Here is a 19,473-nt window from a genome sequence, read left to right as displayed (position 1 = left end):
AGGCAAAGTAGCTGCGCCTGCCCTGAGTTCCTATCTTAGGGGAGCCGGCAGATTATTTTTTCCTGTTTGTTAATTTCTTCCATCTCCAAAGCTGGGAGAATGGCTCAGGGCATGCAACAGGTCCTAGTTCTGGCCCAGGGGATGCGACAATCATTGATGCCAGCCTGGACCCAGTGCAGAGCGGGGAGGGTATGGGAGATAGGTTCTTCCCAAAGGGGGTGTTTTTTGAACCACGAGGTAGGTTAGACGCATGTACTTATCTCTTGCCAATTGAACGTCACTTCTCTCAGTTCTGGAAGGTTAAGCAGACTCTCCACTGCTTGGTGTCTCCCAATGTGGAAAATGCATTCCAAGTGCCACTGCTTGCCTCACCGCACATGCCAGCCAATCTATCCTACAGGATGTTGGTTACCGCCGGGTCAGGTCTGGCAACTCCTCGCTTCTTCTGAACCGTCTCTCCCTGCCCGTACTGCTCAGTCCAATTCCTCAACTTTGCCTTTGTTATTCAGGGCTCCTAGATTGTCATATATAATCAATTCACTTGTTTTTTTTTTTTGGTCTTTGTTGAAAGAGGGTTCACAGAAAGCATCTGACTACTCCACTATCTTGGCCCTGTCTCAAGTTTTTAAATATTTTAAAATATCATTTTATCATTTGCAGTAAAATAGAACAATAAAAAAGCATTGGATAGCTGAATTATGATACTTTTAAAGTTTTCTGACATTGTAAAAATATTTTTTTATTGGAAAATAGGTTATAACATTGGAAAACTGGGAAACAACTGATGCAACTAATGAAGTTCAGAAGATCATGGTAATCAGCCCTTGTGTGAAAGCTAATTCATGTTCACTTTACCAATACAGATTAATCTATAACATGGAAAAAACAGGTAAGTTCCAAAAATAAGGGAGATTTTATTTCTCTCCATGTGTGGATGTCATTGTAATAGAGAAAAGTTTTACTCTCATCAAATTCTGTTTGGAAAATATAATTTTAATGGTATGCTAGGAAAAGGAGCAGAAAAACATGAAGAAAGGTGTTCTTTACTTTTAGTAGACTAGGACAGAAAATGCCATCAATACAAACAGCTTTCTAGTACATACCATCATTTTCTTCTATAAGGATCATAATAAATATGGATAAATGCTCATAGGATTTTATATATTTTGTGACTCATAGGTATAAGTTAAGATAATAGAAGGTAAATTCATCCTAACAGAGGAGTGAACATTTCTTTCAATTTCTCAAATTATTTAACACATATTGAGACACATATTCATCAATTAATAAACAATATTATGTTTCTGTATTTTGTAACATATCTTAGAAAGCCTTTTTTTGTTATTTTTGTTAATTGTTTTCATGTTGATGAGTGCTTACTGGTTCCCTAATACACTGCTCATTGCTATGAGAATATTTGAACAATAATATATGATCCCTATCCTCAAGAAGATCACAATCCACTTCCTGTACACCAACAAAGAGAACTTCAAAAAGGAAATCAAGAAAACAATACCATTTATAATAGCCCCTAAAAAGATAAAATACTTAGGAATAAATCTAACCAGGGAGGTAAAAGACCTATACAAAGAAACTACAAAACAGTACTGTAAGAAACCAAAAGAGACCTACATAAATGGAAAAACATACCATGATCATGGATAGGAAGACTCAACATTTTGAAAATGTCAATTCTACTCAAAGCAATATACAGATACAATGCAATCCTGATTCAAATACCAACAGCATTCTTTAATGATGTGGAAAAACTAGTCATCAACTTTATATGGAAAGGAAAAAGGCCCCAGATAAACCAAGCATTATTGAGGTAAAAAACAAAGTAGGATGCATCACACCACCTGATCTCAAAACCTCCTGTACAGCCTCGGTAGTCAAAACAGCCTGGTACTGGAACAGCAACAGACTCATAGACCAATGGAACAGTATCAAGAACCCAGCCGTAAATCCATCCACCTATGGTCAGCTCCTCCACTAGTCTGTCAGTTTGTCATGCTGTGGGGGCTTGCATGTTGCCGTGATGCTGGACCCTATGCCACCGGTACTCAGATACCACCAGGGTCACCCATGGTGGACAGGTTTCATCTGAGCTTCCAGACTAAGACGGAGTAGGAAGAAGGACCTGGCAGTCTACTTCTGAAAAGAACTAGCCAGTGAAAACCTTATGAACAGCAGCGAAACATTGTCTGATATAGTGCCGGAAGATGAGCCCCACAGGTTGGAAGGCACTCAAAAGACGACTAGGGAAGAGCTGCCTCCTCAAAGTAGAGTCAACCTTAATGATGTGGATGGAGTCAAGCTTTCAGGAATTCATGTGCTGATGTGGCACGACTCAAAATGAGAAGAAACAGCTGCAAACATCCATTAATAATTGGAATGTGGAATGTACGACGTGTGAATCTAGGAAAATTAGAAATCATCAAAAATGAAATGGAACACATAAACATCGATAGACCTAGACATTTGTGAGCTGAAATGGACTGCTATTTTGAATTGGACAATCATATGGTCTACTATGCTGGGAATGACAACTTGAAGAGGAATGGTATTGCATTCATTGTCAAAAAGAACATTTCAAGATCTATCTTGAAGTACAATGCTGTCAGTGATAGGATAATATCCATATGCCTACAAGGAAGACCAGTTAATCTGATTATTATTCAAATGTATGCACCAACTACTAAGGGCAAAGATGAAGAAAGTGAAGATTTTTACCAGCTGCTGCAGTTTGAAATTGATTGAACATGCAATCAGGATGCATTGATAATTACTGGTGATTGGAATGTGAAAGTTGGAAACAAAGAAGAAGGATCTGTAGTTGGAAAATATGGCCTTGGTGATAGAAACGATGCTGGAGATTGCATGATAGAATTTTGCAAGACCAACAACTTCTTCATTGCAAATACCTCTTTTCACCAACATAAACGGCAAGTGTACATGTGGACCTCGCCAGACGTAATACATAAGAATCAAATTGACTACATCTGTGGAAAGAGATGATGGAAAAGCTCAATATCATCAGTCAGAACAAGGCCAGGGGCCGACTGTGGAACAGAACCATCAGTTGCTCATATGCAAGTTCAAGTTGAAGCTGAAGAAAATTAGAACAAATCCATGAGAGCCAAAGTACGACCTTGAGTATATTCCACCTGAATTTAGAGACCATCTCAAGAATAGATTTGATGCATTGAGCTCTAATGACTGAAGACCAGATGAGTTGTGGAATGACATCAAGGACATCATATGTAAAGAAAGTAAGAGGTCATTAAAAAGACAGGAAAGAAAGAAGAGGCCAAAATGGATGTCAGAAGAGACTCCTTGCTCTTGAACATTGAGTAGCTAAAGCAAAAGGAAGAAATGATGAAGTAAAAGAACTGAACAGAAAATTTCAACGGGTGGCTCGAGAAGACAGAGTAAAGTATTATAATGACATGTACAAAGAGCTGGAGATAGAAAACCAAAAGGGAAGAACACACTCAGCATTTCTCAAGCTGAAAGAACTGAAGAAAAAATTCAAGCCCCGAGTTGCAATAGTGAAGGATTCTATGGGATAATATTAAATGATGCAGGAAACATCAAAAAAGATGGAAGGAATACACAGGATCACTATACCAAAAAGAATTGGTCGACATTCAACTGTTTCAAGAGGTAACATATGATCAGGAACCAATGGTACTGAAGGAAGAAGTCCAAGCTGCACTGAAGGCATTGGCGAAAAACAAGGCTCCAGGAATTGACGGAATACCAACTGAGATGTTTCAACAAACGGATGCAGCACTGGAAGTGCTCACTTGCCTATGCCAAGAAATTTGGAAAATAGCTACCTGGCCAACCAACTGGAAAAGATCCATATTATGCCTATTCCCAAGAAAGGTGATCCAACCGAATGCAGAAATTATCAAACAATATCATTAATATCACATGCAAGTAAACTTTTGCTGAAGATCATTCAAAAGCAGCTGCAGCAGTACATCAACAGTGAACTGCCAGAAATTCAGCCGAGATTCAGAAGAGGACATGGAACCAAGGGATATCATTGCTGATGCCAGATGGATCCTGGCTGAAAGCAGAGAATACCAAAAAGATGTTTACCTGTGTTTTATTGACTATGCAAAGGCATTTGACTCTGTGGATCATAACAAATTATGAATAACATTGTGAAGAATGGGAATTCCAGAACACTTAATTGTACTTATGTGGAACCTGTACATAGATCAAGAGGCAGTTGTTTGGACAGAACAAGGGCATACTGCATGGTTTAAAGTCAGGAAAGGTGTGCATCAGGGTTGTATCCTTTCACCACACCTATTCAATCTGTATGCTAAGCATATAATCAGAGAAGCTGGACTATATGAAGAAGAACGGGGCATCAGGATTGGAGGAAGACTCATTAACAACCTGTGTTATGCAGATGATACAACCTTGTTTGCTGAAAGTGAAAAGGACTTGAAGCATTTACTGATGAAAATCGAAGACCACCTTAACATAAATAAAACTAAAATCCTCACAACTGGATCAATAAGCAACGTCATGATAAAGAGAGAAGATTGAAGTTGTCAAGGAATTCATTTTATTTGGTTCTACAATCAACACCCATGGAAGCAGCAGTCAAGAAATCAGACAACATATTGCATTGGGCAAATCTGCTGCAAAAGATCTCTTTAAAGTGTTGAAAAGCAAAAATGTCTCCTTAAAGACTAAGGTGCACGTGACCCAAGCCATGGTTTTTTCAATCACATCATATGCGTGCGAAAGCTGGACAATGAATAAGGAAGACCAAAGAATTGACGCCTTTGAATCGTGGTGTTGGTGAAGAGTATTGACTATACCATGGACTGCCAAAAGAACGAACAAATCTGTCTTGGAAGAAGTACAACCAGAATGCTCCTTAGAAGCAAGGATGACAAGAGTACATCTTTCATACTTTGGACATGTTGTCAGGAGGGATCAGTCTCTGGAGAAGGACATTATGCTTGGTAAAGTACAGCATCTGTGAAAAAGCGGAAGACCTTCAAAAAGATGGATTGACACAGTGGCTGCAACAATGCACTCAAGCATAATGATTGTGAGCATGGCGCAGGACTGGGCAGTGTTTTGTTCTGTGGTACGTAGGGTCACTGTGAGTCGGAACCAACTTGATGGCACCTAACAACAATGCTCAGCTTATCTTTGACAATGGACCAAAGTCGATTAAATTGGGAAAGGACAGTCTTTTTAACAAATGGTGCTGGCAAAACTGAATGTCCACCTGTAAAAAAATGAAACAGGTCTCATACCTCACACCATGCCCAAAAACTAACTCAAAATGGATCAAAGACCTAAATATAAAACCTAAAATGATAAAGATCATAGAAGAAAAAATAGGGACAATGTTAGGGACCCTAATAGATGACATAAATGGAATACAAACCATAACTAACAATGCACAAACAACAGAAGATAAACTAGATAACTGGGGGCTCCTAAAAGTAAACACTTATGCTCATCAAAAGACTTCACCAAAAAGTAAAAAGAGAACCTACCATCTGGGAAAAAAAAATGTAGGCTGTGAAATATCTGACAAGGGTCTGATCTCTAAAATCTATAGAATACTTCAAGATCTCAACAACAAAAAGACAAATAATCCAATTTAAAAATAGGCAAAGGATGTGAACAGACAGTTCACCAAAGAGAAGACATTCAGGTGGCTAACAGACACATGAGGAAATGCTCAAGATCATTAGCCATTAGAGAAATGCAAATCAAAACTACAATGAGATACCATCTCACTCCCACATTGCTGGCACTAATCAGAAAGAAAACAAAAACAGAAAATAACAAATGTTGGAGAGGTTTCGAGGAGATTGGAACTCCTACGCACTGCTGGTGGGAATGCAAAATGGTACAACCACTATGATAAATGATATGGCACCTCCTTAAAAAGCTAGAAATAGAAATACCATATGATCCAGCAGTCTCACTCCAAGATGTATTGTGGAGAAGTAGGAGCCATCACACGAATAGACATATGCACACCCATGTTCATTGCACCATTATTCACAATAGCAAAAAGATGGAAACAACCTAAGTGCCCATCAACAGGTGAATGGACAAACAAACTATGGTACATACTCACAGTGGAACACTATGCAGTGGTAGAGAACAGTGATGAATCTGTGAAACATCTCACAGCATGGATGAATCTGAAGGGTGTTATGCTGAATGAAGTAAGTCAATCACAAAAGGAGAAATATTGTATGAGACCACTATTATAAAAACTTAAGAAAAGGTTTATGCACAGAAAAAAACAAACAATCTTTGATGGTTATGAGGAAGGGAAGGGGAATCACTAACTAGATAGTAGACAAGTGTTAACTTTGGTGAAGGGAAAGACCAACACACAATACAGGGCAAGTCAGCACAGCTTGACCAAGGCAATGTCATAGAAGCTTCCTAGACACATCCAAACACCTTGAGGGACCAAGTTACTGGGGCTGAGGGCTAGGGACCGTGGTCTTGGGGGACATCTAGGTTAATTGGCATAACATAGCTCATAAAGAAAATGTTGTAAATCCTACTTTGGTGAGTAGTGTCTGGGGTCTTAAAAGTTTGCGAATGGCCATCTAAGATACAACTATTGGTCCCATCCAGCCTGAAGCAAAGGAGAATGAAGAAAACCAAAGACAAAAGGAAAATATTAGTCTAAAGACCTAATGCACCACATGAATCACAGCCTCCTCCAGCCTGAACCCAGAAGAACTATATGGTGCTCTGCTACCACCACCGATGACTCTGACAGGAATCACAATACAGGGTCCTGGACAGAGCAGGAGAAAAATGTGAAGCAAAATTCAAATTCACAAAACAAGACTAGAATTACTGGCCTGACAGAGTCTAGAGGAACTCTGAGACTATGGCCCCCAGACACCCTTCTAACTCAGAACTGAAGCCATTCTCAAAGTTCACCTTTCACAGAAGATTAGACAGGCTTATAAAACAAACAAAAGACACATGAGGAATGTGCTTCTTAGTTCAATCAACTGTACGAGACCAAATGAGCAACACGTGTCCGAAAGCAAAGATGAGAAGACAGGAAGGGCAAGAAAACGGGACAAATGGACATGGGGAACTTGGGGTGGAAAGGGTAGAGTGCTGACTCATAGTGAGGATTACACCAGTGTCACAAAGCATTTGTGTATAAATTTTTGAATGAGAAACTAATTTGTGCTATACACTTTCACCTGAAGCATAATAAAATAAAAAAAATCACAATCCAATTATGGTGTCAACATTATTAAACTTGTATCAATTTCATAACATTTCATTCAGTGATAATTTATATGGTACAGACTACAGGTGTTTTACAAATTCAAATGTAAGACATCAGTGTAGGCTGTGGTAGTCCAGAAATGTTTCAACATTTTTTTTTTTTTTTAAATTCATCCAAAAGTTTTGCTGCCGGCTGATGCTTCTGACTTGATGCTGCAATCAGCCCTAAATGACCTCTGGTCTATAAAACCAGATACAGTTCAAGTAATAAGGACACAAAACCCTGAGAGCTATACCTACATGATAACCTTTTTATCAACTAGAGGTAAGCATGTATTTCAGTTTATACTTCTATAATGTTTACTCTAGGAATCCAATATATAGCCTGTGCAATTCCACTGAAAAAGGAAAAGTTTTGTAAAATAACAGGGGAAAAGATTTGGATTCATGTCTTGATCACTTTTATAAGAAATAGAAACTAAATAATTATTTTTTCCTATGATAATTTATAGTTTAGTTGTCTTCTAAGGGATGTACAACTCCAATGCATGAGAAATGCATTGTATGCACTACAAATGCTTTGCCAATGTGATAGCCAACTTTATAAAATCAGCAAAAATTAGTTAAAAAAATATTCTGGAAATGAAATTTAACTACATCAGCATTGTCAAGGAGACACTAATCTGACTAGATCTTACCTGATGAAAGTATTCTGTGGTCAGTTCACATGGGAAATGCTGCATACCTGCATACCTTGAAGATTGACAGAGCTCATTAGAGTATTAAAATCTCTGCAAAAGAAAAAGTTCACCTGTGTTTAATGCAGCGTTTTCCAAATTTATTTGACATCTCTACTCCCCTCTTTTGTTTTTCAAGTAACAGCTATTAACTTCCTTTTAAATTAATGTTTTACTCAAGATGCTTTTGGAAATACTGGGATAGACATTCTACCTTAAACCACATTTAGCAATCCTTTTGGCTATTTGGCATATCTAGCTTATGAAATAGTTCCTTGAATGTGTTTTATTAGGTTTTTGGTTTGTTTTTAGTTTTCTTTGGGCAATCATTTTTTTCTGATTCATATATAAGTAAAATGTTTCTTTGATTTTTATATATCATTTTTATGAAATTGTTAATTTGATTGTTGAGTGGAGGGTGAAGAATTTTGGTTAACTTGAATTGAACTTCCTAAATTTTTCCAAAAGCTAGATTGTGAAAATACTATATAAATGAAGATATGATCACCCTTATTCTCTCAGGAAAATATTTATAAATCACAGAGAAATTTTTAAGGCTTCAGCAGAGACCTTAAAAAATATGGTACCAGAATCACAACTGGGTAAATTCTCTGACCTTACCCAACAAAGAAGGTCAGTGGAATTCCACTGGTAAAGCATTCTCCTGAAGAGGAGAAACATCTGAGGGCAAATCTTTATTGCTGTCAAAGTGACATTGTCTAAATTAGCCTCACAGGCCTCGGGGTATTTCCTGGAATTCAGCTTTGGGCCTATTCATGTCTAAAGAAAATAGCAATATCCCAAGCTAGCCCCTTTCACTAAGGTAATAGCCACTGGCAAAAAAAAACTAAAAGAATTTTTAAATATCTACTGCCTGTTGATCTTTACCTTTTGGCCACAATATATCCTTCAGCTTATTTTACAATACTACCTTTTTAAGCCATAAAAACCGAACCTTAAGTGAGTAACATTTTGTTTGCTATTTTGTTATTTCTGCTGTAGCTAAATCTGCTCAAACTCAAGGATCTGCATCTTCCCCATTCATCTTCTTTTGTGATATAAAACTCGATATAAAACCAATTTGGCTAAACCTGGTGTCTATTGTAGATATACTGGTATTTTAGTCATTAGCATTTAAAATTTTTAATTGATATTCATTGCAGGAGACTTTGATCTACTCGGTTATGAAGTATTTGAAGGGACTAATATCACACTGGATGTTACAGAACTAACCAAAGGAAAACCCAGTTTGGAGACATTCACACTGAGTTGGGATGGGATTGTTTCTAAGCCTCTTACCTCATGGTCATCAGAAGCTGAAGTATGTTCTGGGAATGTTCATACGTGCATTTTCCCTGCGTCCTCTCACAGCACTCATGGGCCACTTGTAGACAGATTGGAAAGAGATATTTCTTTCAAAAATCACTACAAATCGTTTCCCACAATTTATATGTCCTGTACATTTTTGGCTGAAAGGGGACTCAAACAATCCAGCACAATGATCGCTTTTTTCTAGATGAGAGATCTTGAAGCCTTCAAGACCTCCCTCTTCTTCTGCGTAAAGACTCTGTGGCCCTCCAGTCACTCCAATATTGTTCATTCAAATTTTTATTTGTTACCTGTAAAAGAAAAGCAGCAATTCCTTGAGAGGTGTAATATAGTAAAAGCTTAACTGTAAAGTTTTGCTTAGTTTAAATCTCTTGTTAATAAAAAAATAAATCTCTTGTTAAATGTTCATAGCTATTATATAAACATTACTTTAAAGAGTAATAACACACTCTCCTACTTGGCATGATTGGTTGGAGCCAACTCATAGAGTGTAGCGAAGGGAGGAAAGATCGCAAGGACAAAAGGGAGGAAAGGGAAGTTTGTACACCTGTGCCAGCAGAATCTAATGAATCTTTATCTGGGAGCAGTTGCTCATAGAGAAGGAATGCTTACTTGTGAGTTACTGCATTTTGAGGACTACCTATCCAATAAGTATAATATTTGTTTGATGATTACAGATCGTACGTTGTCTGAAGTCCACAATTCTAAACATCGTAATCACTGTTCTTTGCCAGAGAAATAGATATGGAAGTTACAGGGGATATCATGAAAATGTACTGATTCCTATACAATTCAGAATTATTTACTATTTTTAAAATAATCATAAATGTAGATTTACAGTATCCATGTCTCCTTTTAACAAATAGAATGCATTGGAATGTATAGTTTTTTCAGTTAACTGGGAAAACTATATATTTGGAGTCTGTTTAATTGGGTGCTAATTCATTTAGATTTGCCTTATTGCTTGCTTTAAGAAAACTAATAAATAAATTTGTCTACCTTATATAGTAACTAAGGAAACTAATATTGGCCAATTAGCAGAACTGGGCAATGTTTCATTCTGTTATGCGTAAGCTCGCCCCGAGTCAGAGGCAACTCGATAGCAGCTAACAATAACAACAACATATCATTCTAAAATAAAACTCTTGAAAAAGTCATTGGACACTAAAATTATCACATACTAACTTAAATTTATTTAGGAAATAATTTCATAATAATGGCTAAAATATGGGGATTATTTTATGAAATTTCTCTACAAGAACTTATTTGTAGAATTAGTAGTAGAACTACTAATGTTCTAACTCCTCACGTTGTTAATTTAGTTTCAGGCAGCAGTGGAGGAAATGGTTAGTGCCAAGTGTCCACCACAAATTGCAAACTTTGAAGAAGGATTTGCTGTGAAATACTTCAGAGATTATGAAACTGATTTTAACCTGGTATGGAATGTTTAATGAACTGTGAAAATAATCTAATAAGAATTAATATATATGTTTGAAATTTTGTGATTTCTTCATTGAACTAGCATTAATTATTTTCCATTCAAAGTCAAATTGCAAAAATCATTTTGGTATACATGTATTGGTAAGGCGCATTCTAGCATCTTCCTGCATTATAAAATGAGTCATTCGTGAAAGCAGTATTCCCGCCACACTGATGGATTTTCTTGATTAACAGAAAAATAGGCAAGCTGGGCAGATGTAAAATCTGCAAAGTTTTTTTTGTTTGTTTGTTTCACTTAGATGCAGAGTATTTCCTTTTTCCTCACTGGCTTCAGAGAATACAATTTGTAGTAGAGTGTTACATAGTAAATTACTTCCTTTGCTTTTTGAGATTACCCTCTAGTCAACTAGTACAATGCCTAGCCATTATTTCTTTCTTGGTGAGATAAGATTTTTCTTTCATATACAATAAAGAAAAAATTAAATATACACTCGCCTATCTAATTCCCATTTTGAAGACTTGAAGAAGTGAATACTATAAGAATAAGAGATACATAGGCTACTTACCCAATTCAGATCAATACTCTAGAAAAAAATATGAATCTTTGAAAATATATATCACATGATACTTTATAAGAAGAGACTTGTTAGTGAGAAAAAAGGAAAATCCACTGAATGAGCTTCCTTTTCAACTTAATTTAATAAATATATGTGTATTTTGGAGCCCTGGTGGTGCAGTGGTTAAGAGCTGGGCTGCTAAACAAAAGGTTGGCAGTTTGAATCCGCCAGCTGCTCCTTGGAAACCCTATGGGGCAGTTCTACTCTGTGTTATAGGGTCGTTATGAGTTGGAATGGATTTGAGGGCAAAGGTTTTGGTTTGGTTTTATGTGCATTTTGGTTCTCCTGTCCTGAATGTAGTGCTAGCAGCCATAAGAATGCACAAGTAATTTACATTATACTCCTTTCCTGCTTCGTTTCCCATCACCGCCACAACACACATTCTACCCTCTACCTAACCGTAACTATTTACATTTCCCAGCCCCAGGCCCTCTCACACCTGGCTTCTTTGTATATATTTTACCTTCTCTGAAGCCCCTTGACCCCTTTATCCATTTAAATAACACATTTGACATCTTTTTTTCATTTGAGTAACTCCTGTTTATCTTTAAAGACTTAACTCATCTGTCACTTTCTCTGAGTTATCTTTGTTGACGATTTATGGGAGTTAGATACTTCTCTTCAACCTTGGTATAATTGTTGGTTTGTCTACCTCAGCCTGGTGGGCCCTGTTTCTAAAGATAGAACCGTATGTATAAAAAAAAGAAAGCAAAAACAAAACAAAACAAAAGCTTGGTGGACAGTAAACACTGAATAAACATTTGTGGAGGGAATGGATAATTATCCTAAAGGAGCTTGTACTATAAGGAGAAAGATGCCCATTGCCCATTGCCTTCTAGTCGATTCCAACTCATAGCAACCCTATACGACAGAGTAGAACTGCCCCCATGGAGTTTCCATCTTTACAGAAGCAGACGGCCCCATCTTTCTTCTATGGAGCCACTGGTGCATCTGAACTGCTGACCTTTCGGTTAGCAGCAGGGCACTTAACCAATGTGCCACCAGGGCTCCTTCAAGAAGAGAGATGGGACTTGGGAAATAGTCAAGTACAGGTACAAGGGATTATATGATTTTAGATCCAGGGTAAATGCTTCAGAATTTTAGAGAAGAGAGAGAACATTTTGAGTTAAAGTAGTTTGAGGAGCAATGGGATCCAAGTTGAACCTTGAAGGCCTTGGGTTGAGATTTTGGGGAATAAAGCAAGATGATAAATCATGTTTTCACTTGAAATATTATTGTTTCTGTAGGAACATATTAATAGAGGGCAGAAGACAGCCGAGACTGATGCCTACTGTGGTCGTTATTCCCTGAAAAGCCCAGCTGTTCTTTTTGACTCAGCAGATGTTAAACCAAACAGACTACCATATGGAGACATTCTATTATTTCCTTATAATCAGGTAAGCTAAACAAAATGATATGCTAATTGAATCTGGAAAATACCTTGGTAATAAAATTTCACAAAATTTTTAGACAAGGAAAAGTGTCATGTGAAATCATGTCACACTGGACAGGCACTGCAGTTCACATTCTATATGCTTGTTATTGTCTTTATGGTAATTCTCTGATAAGAAAATATAAATGTAGCACCATGTATCTTGTATTCTGGTTTATCTCATAATCTCAAAAACATATGTACATAAACTTAAATACTAAGACCATCAAAAATGTATTATCTCATCCATTTTCCTTCACTAATTAAGAAGGAACAAAAACGGATGATCTTCATAAAGTGATCTTACGCACCCAATCAGGGAAAACTGAAAGAAACTCATGACCACAAGAGTTGTCAGTTTTAGTATAGGTATTTAAGACTACAGATCATAGGTTTACCCTTTCTCTTGCTTGAAAATTCTCAAATTGTGACACAAGTTCTAAAATGTATATTTGATATGACTGAGGAGTTGTGGAAGGCACCCTGGTCATGCAGTGTTAAGCACCCAACTGCTAACCAAAAGGCTGGCAGTTTGAACTCCACCAGCTGCTCCACAGGCGAAGGATATGGCTGTCTGCTTCAGTTAAGATTACAGTCTTGGAAATCTTATGGGGCAGTTTTACTATAAGTTGGAATCAACTCGATGGCAATGGGTTAAGGAGTTGTGGCCATTAAAATTGGTATTTAAGTACTATTTTACAGTGACATTCGTGTCCATTTCCAAATGCTCAACCATATTCAGATTCAAATTAATCTACTGGAAGGTTTACCTCTCCTCTCTCTTCATGTGAAATGGACTTCTAAATTTACTCACATTTCGGTTAGAGCTGCACTTAATTATTAGTACATAGCTCCATAGAGAGTGAATTGTTCCCGTTTTGTTAGGAAGCAATGTCTAAGAAAACATTAAAAAGTTCATTATTAATTGTGAGATCACTTCAAGTCCATTTCCTTTTTGAGAAAATCTTCTTGAAGTTTTCTTTTGCATGGTAACTGGCTGAAATTAATCATCCCTTTCTCTGTGTTCTGATACATTTTATATGGAAAACAGTCAATAAATATTTATTAAATTGGATTGAATTAATTTGAATTGTTACAAAACAATGCAATGGTAAGATGTTGTTATTGATTTTTTCTTTTGCATATTTCTTATTTAGTTATGTTTAGCATACAAAGGATTCCTGGCAAATCATATTGGTCTAAAATTCCGATACCAAGACAATAGCAAGACTACTAGAAGCACGGATGTACAATTTCCATTTAACTTCGCTTGTGGAAATAAGTAAGTTACACTGTGAACTTGAAAACTTAAGATATACTTAGTATGTAAACTATGAGGGTAAAATAAACCCATTTCATGTCTTTTTTCTTTGATAAATCATATGCAGCAGGAATCTGACTGCAATTTTCCTTGCCTCACCATATGCCTGCTAACAGAAATAGTTATGCCAAAAAGAAATTCATAGATTATGAAAATAAAAATTGGTTTAGTGTCAACATCACCAATGATCATTTGAAAGTCAAAATAATGGTGAACTTTAGAATTTAACTTATATATTATTAAATTTAATAATTTTCCTCGTTATTGAAGGAAGGTAGAAAGAAATTACCTTGCCACATGTTAGTTATTAGACTTGGATCACTGAAAAAAAGATGCTTCCTATGTGTTAATGGAAAAAATAAAATATTTCATTAATATACCAAAATTAAGGGAGAAAAGATATTTTGAAATACTTGCTTTGCCAAAATTACTCATAGAAATGCAAATAGAGAGATATAAAGGGGGAAACTGAATGAGTCTAGAGAAAGCTATTTAATGACCATAATTTTCATGCCTCCAAACACAATTTAGTTCTGTATAATTATGTTTTGTTTCTTATTAATTTTTTTATTTTCTGAAATTTATATCACTCTCAACTTTGCATTTTCATAAGCAATGCACATAAAAAATAATTTTACAATAAAGTAATAATGAAGATACACACACATAACATACACACACCGGCAACTCTTCTATTTTACAGAATATTTCCCCATAATTTTTAAAGTCATATTTATTGAGATATAATTTGCAAAAAGTAAAATTTATTTTTTAAGTGCACAGTTTGACAAGTTGACAAATGCATATAGTCATGTAACTGTCACTGTAATCAAGATATATAACATTTCCTGTATGCAGTTTTAGATTTTTTTGTATAAAGTTTGTGTCTTAAAAGTAACTATGATATGATTTCCGTGTCTTGAAAAGATTTCTAATATTTTTTCCTGTCATAGCTACATTAAAATCTTCTCTATTTTGTATGGATCTATATGGTTTGCATTATACTTTATTATTGTTGTTGTGTGCTGTTGAGTCAATTCTGGCTAATAACAGAGTAGAACTTCCCCATAGGATTTCCTAGACTGTAATCTTTATGAGAGCAGATCTCCAGATCTTTTGTCCCTCAGAGCTGCTGATGGGTTTGAACCACGAACCTTTTGGTTAGCAGCCAAGCGCTTAACCATTGTCCCACCAGGGCTTTAGTACATGTTTATTTAAGTTTGCCTTATATTGTTATATATGGAGGGCATTATCTAACCAAAAGGTCAGCAGTTCGAATCCACCAGGCACTCCTTGGAAACCCTGTGGGGCAGTTCTGTTCTGTCCTATAGGGTCACTATAAGTTGGAATAGACTTCATGGCAATGGGTTTTTTTAAATTCTGTTCTCTGGACTGTATGAAGAAGAACACAGCATCAGGACTGGAGGAAGACTTATCAACAACTTGTGATAGGCAGATGACATAACCTTGCTTGCTGTAAGTGAAGAGAACTTGCAGCACTTACTGATGAAGATCAAAGACTACAGCCTTCAGTATGGATTATACCTCAACATAAAGAAACAAATCCTTACAACTGGACCAATAAGCAGCATCATGATAAACAGAGAAAAGATTGAAGTTGTCAAGGATTTCATTTTACTTGGATCCACAATCGACGCCCATGGAAGCAGCAGTCAAGAAATCAGACAACGTATTGCATTGGACACATCTGCTGCAAAAGACCTTTTTAAAGTGTTAAAAAGCACAGATGTCACTTTGGGGACTAAGGTATGCCTAACCCAAATATCATGGTATTTTCAATTGCCTCATATGTATGTAAAAGCTAGACAATGAATACGAAGGACCGAAGAAGGATTGATGCCTTTGAATTATAGAGTTGGCAAAGAATATTGAACATACTATGGACTGCCAGAAGAATGAACAAATCTGTCTTGGACAAGTACAGCCAGAATGCTCATTAGAAGCAAGGATGGTGAGACTTCATCTCATGTACTTTGGACATGTTATAAGGAGGGACCAGTCCCTGGGGAAGGACATCATACTTGGTAAAGCAGAGGGTCAGTGAAAAAGAGGAAGACCCTCAATGAGATGGACTGACAGTGGCTACAACAATGGGCTCAAGCATAACGATTGTGAGAATGGCACAGGACTGGGCAGTGTTTCATTCTGTTGTAGATGGGGTTGCTATGAATCGGAACTAACTCAACAGCACCTAACAACAACATTCTATTCTCGCCATAAGGATGGGACTGTGATAACTCATAGCCCTGGTGGTGCAGTGGTTAAGAGCTTGGCTGCTAGCCAAAAGGTTGGCAGCTGGAACCACCAGCCGCTCCTTGGAAATCCTATGGGGCAGTTCTATTCTGTCCTATAGGGTCGCTATAAGTTGGAATTGACTCCACGGCAACAGGTTTGGTTTTTTTGGTTGATTTATGATAACTCAGAACTACCAGGTATGGAAGAAGTGTGAGGCAGAATCAGTGCCTCCCCCTCACTACCCAGGCAGAGGGAGGCAGAAATGATCCAAAGTGGGAAATAGAGCCAAATGCTAACCATAAACAAAACAAAAACAAGAAATAAAAACAAGCAAGATGATAAGGGAGATTGGATGGGAAGGAGAGTCTTGATGGAGGAATTGCTTTTTGGATGAAGATTGGGTCAGTGAAGCTGTTTCTCGCCTCTGCATTTTCAGACTTTATGATTTCTTCATCATTCCAACACTATTTTCAAAATTCTGGGGCTAGCTTTCAGTCCATACCTTTAGACATGTGTATACTGCATAATTCATTGTAACATATTAGACTGGAAAAATAGCCTTCTTTATTAAAGGTTTTGAAAACTTTTGATACACCAAATTTTCTAAGTAGTACTCTTTAAAACTTCAGATTATGTAGTTAGTAGTACGCTTCAGTTCAGATATCATATATATATATTTTTTAATTTAAAGAGCACTTTAACTTAATGTAGTCCTGCATACAATTTTCTAAGCTGACATGTGCAGTCTAAACTTGGATTCATTAGAGCTGGATCCCATGATGAGTTTGTGAACCATGAGGAAAATAACGATAGAATAGACCCAAACAAACCAGTCAGTTAAAAACTATATTGATAGCTGATGTAGAGATTATTGATAAACTGCATTCAGTTATTTGGATGACAATATTTATCTCTTTGTTGTAAACTCTCATAGCTGAATTGCTTGATTACAATTTACAGGATTCCAATGTAGTTAATATTTAATGGAAAATCTGAATCTAAATGACAGATGTAAGAGGTACTGTGCAATCATTTGTATCTGCAAATAACACCTTTTTTGTCATTTAGAATAGTGGGCACTGCTACTCCAGTAAGCTCTTTTGGAAGTAATACCAAGTTCCAGTTTCTGCTTCTTAGTATTGGACTGGGTTTGCTGTTCTATCCCCGACATTTTGCACTAAAATAGTTGACTCCGGTTTTTGTTTTGGGTTTTTTTCTCCTCGTGTCCATTGACTCCCAGCTTGGAACTGTTTCACAACCACTCCCACCTCCAAAGCACTACTTTCCTGGGGGTATTTTAGGCTGTGGTTTTCTTTTTCTCTCTTTTTAAAAAAGTTTATTATTGTACTTTAGATGAAAGTTTACAGAACAAACTAGCTTTTCATTAAACAATTAGTACACATATTGTTTTGTAACATTGGTTACCAACCCCATGACATGTCAATACTCTCGCTTCTCGACCTTGGGTTCCCAATCACCAGCTTTCCTGTCCCCTCTGCCTTCTAGTCCTTACCCCTGGACTGGTGTGACCCTTTAGTCTTGTTGTGTTTCATGGGCCTGTCTAATCTTTGGCTGAAGGGTGAACCTTGGGAGTGACTTCATTACTGAGCTATAAGGGTGTCCAGGGGCCATACTCTTGGGGTTTCTCCAGTCGCTTTCAGGCTGGTAAGTCTGATCTTTTTTTGTGAGTTAGAATTTTGTTGTACTTTTTTCTCCAGCTCTGTCGGGGACCCTCTATTGTGATCCTTGTCAAAGCAAGTTGACTCCAGTTTTGTGTCTCCTTTTTTAATGTGCTCTACATCAAGGCTAGTGCTCCTTAGTTCCTTTACCTGCTCCTACAGAATGTTATTTTAGATTTCAGTGGCTACTGTCAAGGCTACAAATAAAAGATAACTTATGTTTGTAGGCAATATTAAGCCTGTTACCACCAGTGTTAGTTTCTGCCTGCTGTACCTTGTTACAGCTGCTTTTCTGTGATAATAAAGCATGCTTGTTGGTGTCTTTGTGGAACTTTTATTCTTTAAGATTTTAATAGTGTATTTGTTTAAATTAAACTGATCTATACACCTAATTTTAACCAATCATATTTCAGCTGGACCTACACTTGCATAGACCTTCTCGACCTCATACAAACCAAATACGCTGGGACTAATTTTTCTCTTCAAAGGATTACTTTACAGAAGGCATCCCAATTACAGTCCTTCTATGTGGATATAGTATACATTGGACAGACGTCTACAATCTCAACATTGGATGGTATTTTGTCTTATTTCATATCTACTTAAACCTTATCAGTATATCTTGTAGTAAAATTTTACCATGGAAACTATTTTTATATTCTGTAGTATAGATAGAAATATTAATCTCTAGATATTAATGAGTCATTCATTCTTTTATTTCAATAATATTCTGATTTAACTTTATTTCTAGTGAGTTGGGTGAGGTGATTATTTTAGGATAAATATATCCTTAATGCAAACTTTCTCATTATGGCAATAATTAGTTTATAGTCCTGGATTCTGTTTATGGGTAAATAAACTGTCCCAACCATTTCCATTTTGTCTTGTTTTATCTTTGAGAAACCAACTACAATGATGGAGATCTATTTCTAAAAGGCAACTGTTGACATTGACATCTGTTTAGTAAGACTGAATTGAAACTTTCCATGGAACTAATAGTAATAACTAATAATGCTATGTTATAAATAAAAACTTAATTGTCAACATTGTTTTTCTAGTAATGTTAATAGACTCATTTGTATATGAGATATGATAATAAAATAATATATAGTAACTCTACAATCTTATTTAAAAAATCAGCCTAACTCCAAAAAAAATACTCATTGCTATTGAGTCAACTCATAGCGACCGTATAGGACAGAGTAAAACTGCCCTATAGGGTTTCTGAGGCTGTAAATCTTTACAGAAGCAGACTGCCACATCTTTCTCCTGTGGAGCAACTAGTGGGTTCAAACTGCCTACCTTTCGGTTAGCAGTCGAGCGTTTAATCGCTATGCCACCAGGGCTTCTCTCTAACTCCAAATACTTACCTTGAAAGGTGACTACTTCCATTTTT

At 36.6% G+C, this 19,473-nt stretch overlaps 1 protein-coding gene across 1 annotated transcript in view; it reads left to right on the top strand.

Annotated features, from left to right (window-relative positions):
• Positions 1 to 19,473, top strand: part of PKHD1L1 (PKHD1 like 1) — a 194,385-nt gene that overhangs the window by 68,487 nt on the left and 106,425 nt on the right. Inside the window, exons 16-22 of the mRNA XM_023725912.1 lie at positions 754 to 889; positions 7,448 to 7,591; positions 9,167 to 9,324; positions 10,655 to 10,768; positions 12,637 to 12,786; positions 13,979 to 14,103; positions 18,491 to 18,654. Coding sequence (XP_023581680.1) covers positions 754 to 889; positions 7,448 to 7,591; positions 9,167 to 9,324; positions 10,655 to 10,768; positions 12,637 to 12,786; positions 13,979 to 14,103; positions 18,491 to 18,654 — 991 coding nt within the window. The remainder of the gene's footprint in view (positions 1 to 753; positions 890 to 7,447; positions 7,592 to 9,166; positions 9,325 to 10,654; positions 10,769 to 12,636; positions 12,787 to 13,978; positions 14,104 to 18,490; positions 18,655 to 19,473) is intronic.

Source organism: Trichechus manatus, unplaced genomic scaffold (genome assembly GCF_000243295.1).
Source record: "Trichechus manatus latirostris isolate Lorelei unplaced genomic scaffold, TriManLat1.0 scaffold00009, whole genome shotgun sequence".
Classification (NCBI taxonomy): domain Eukaryota; kingdom Metazoa; phylum Chordata; class Mammalia; order Sirenia; family Trichechidae; genus Trichechus; species Trichechus manatus.
This window is presented reverse-complemented; position numbering and strand designations above follow the sequence as displayed.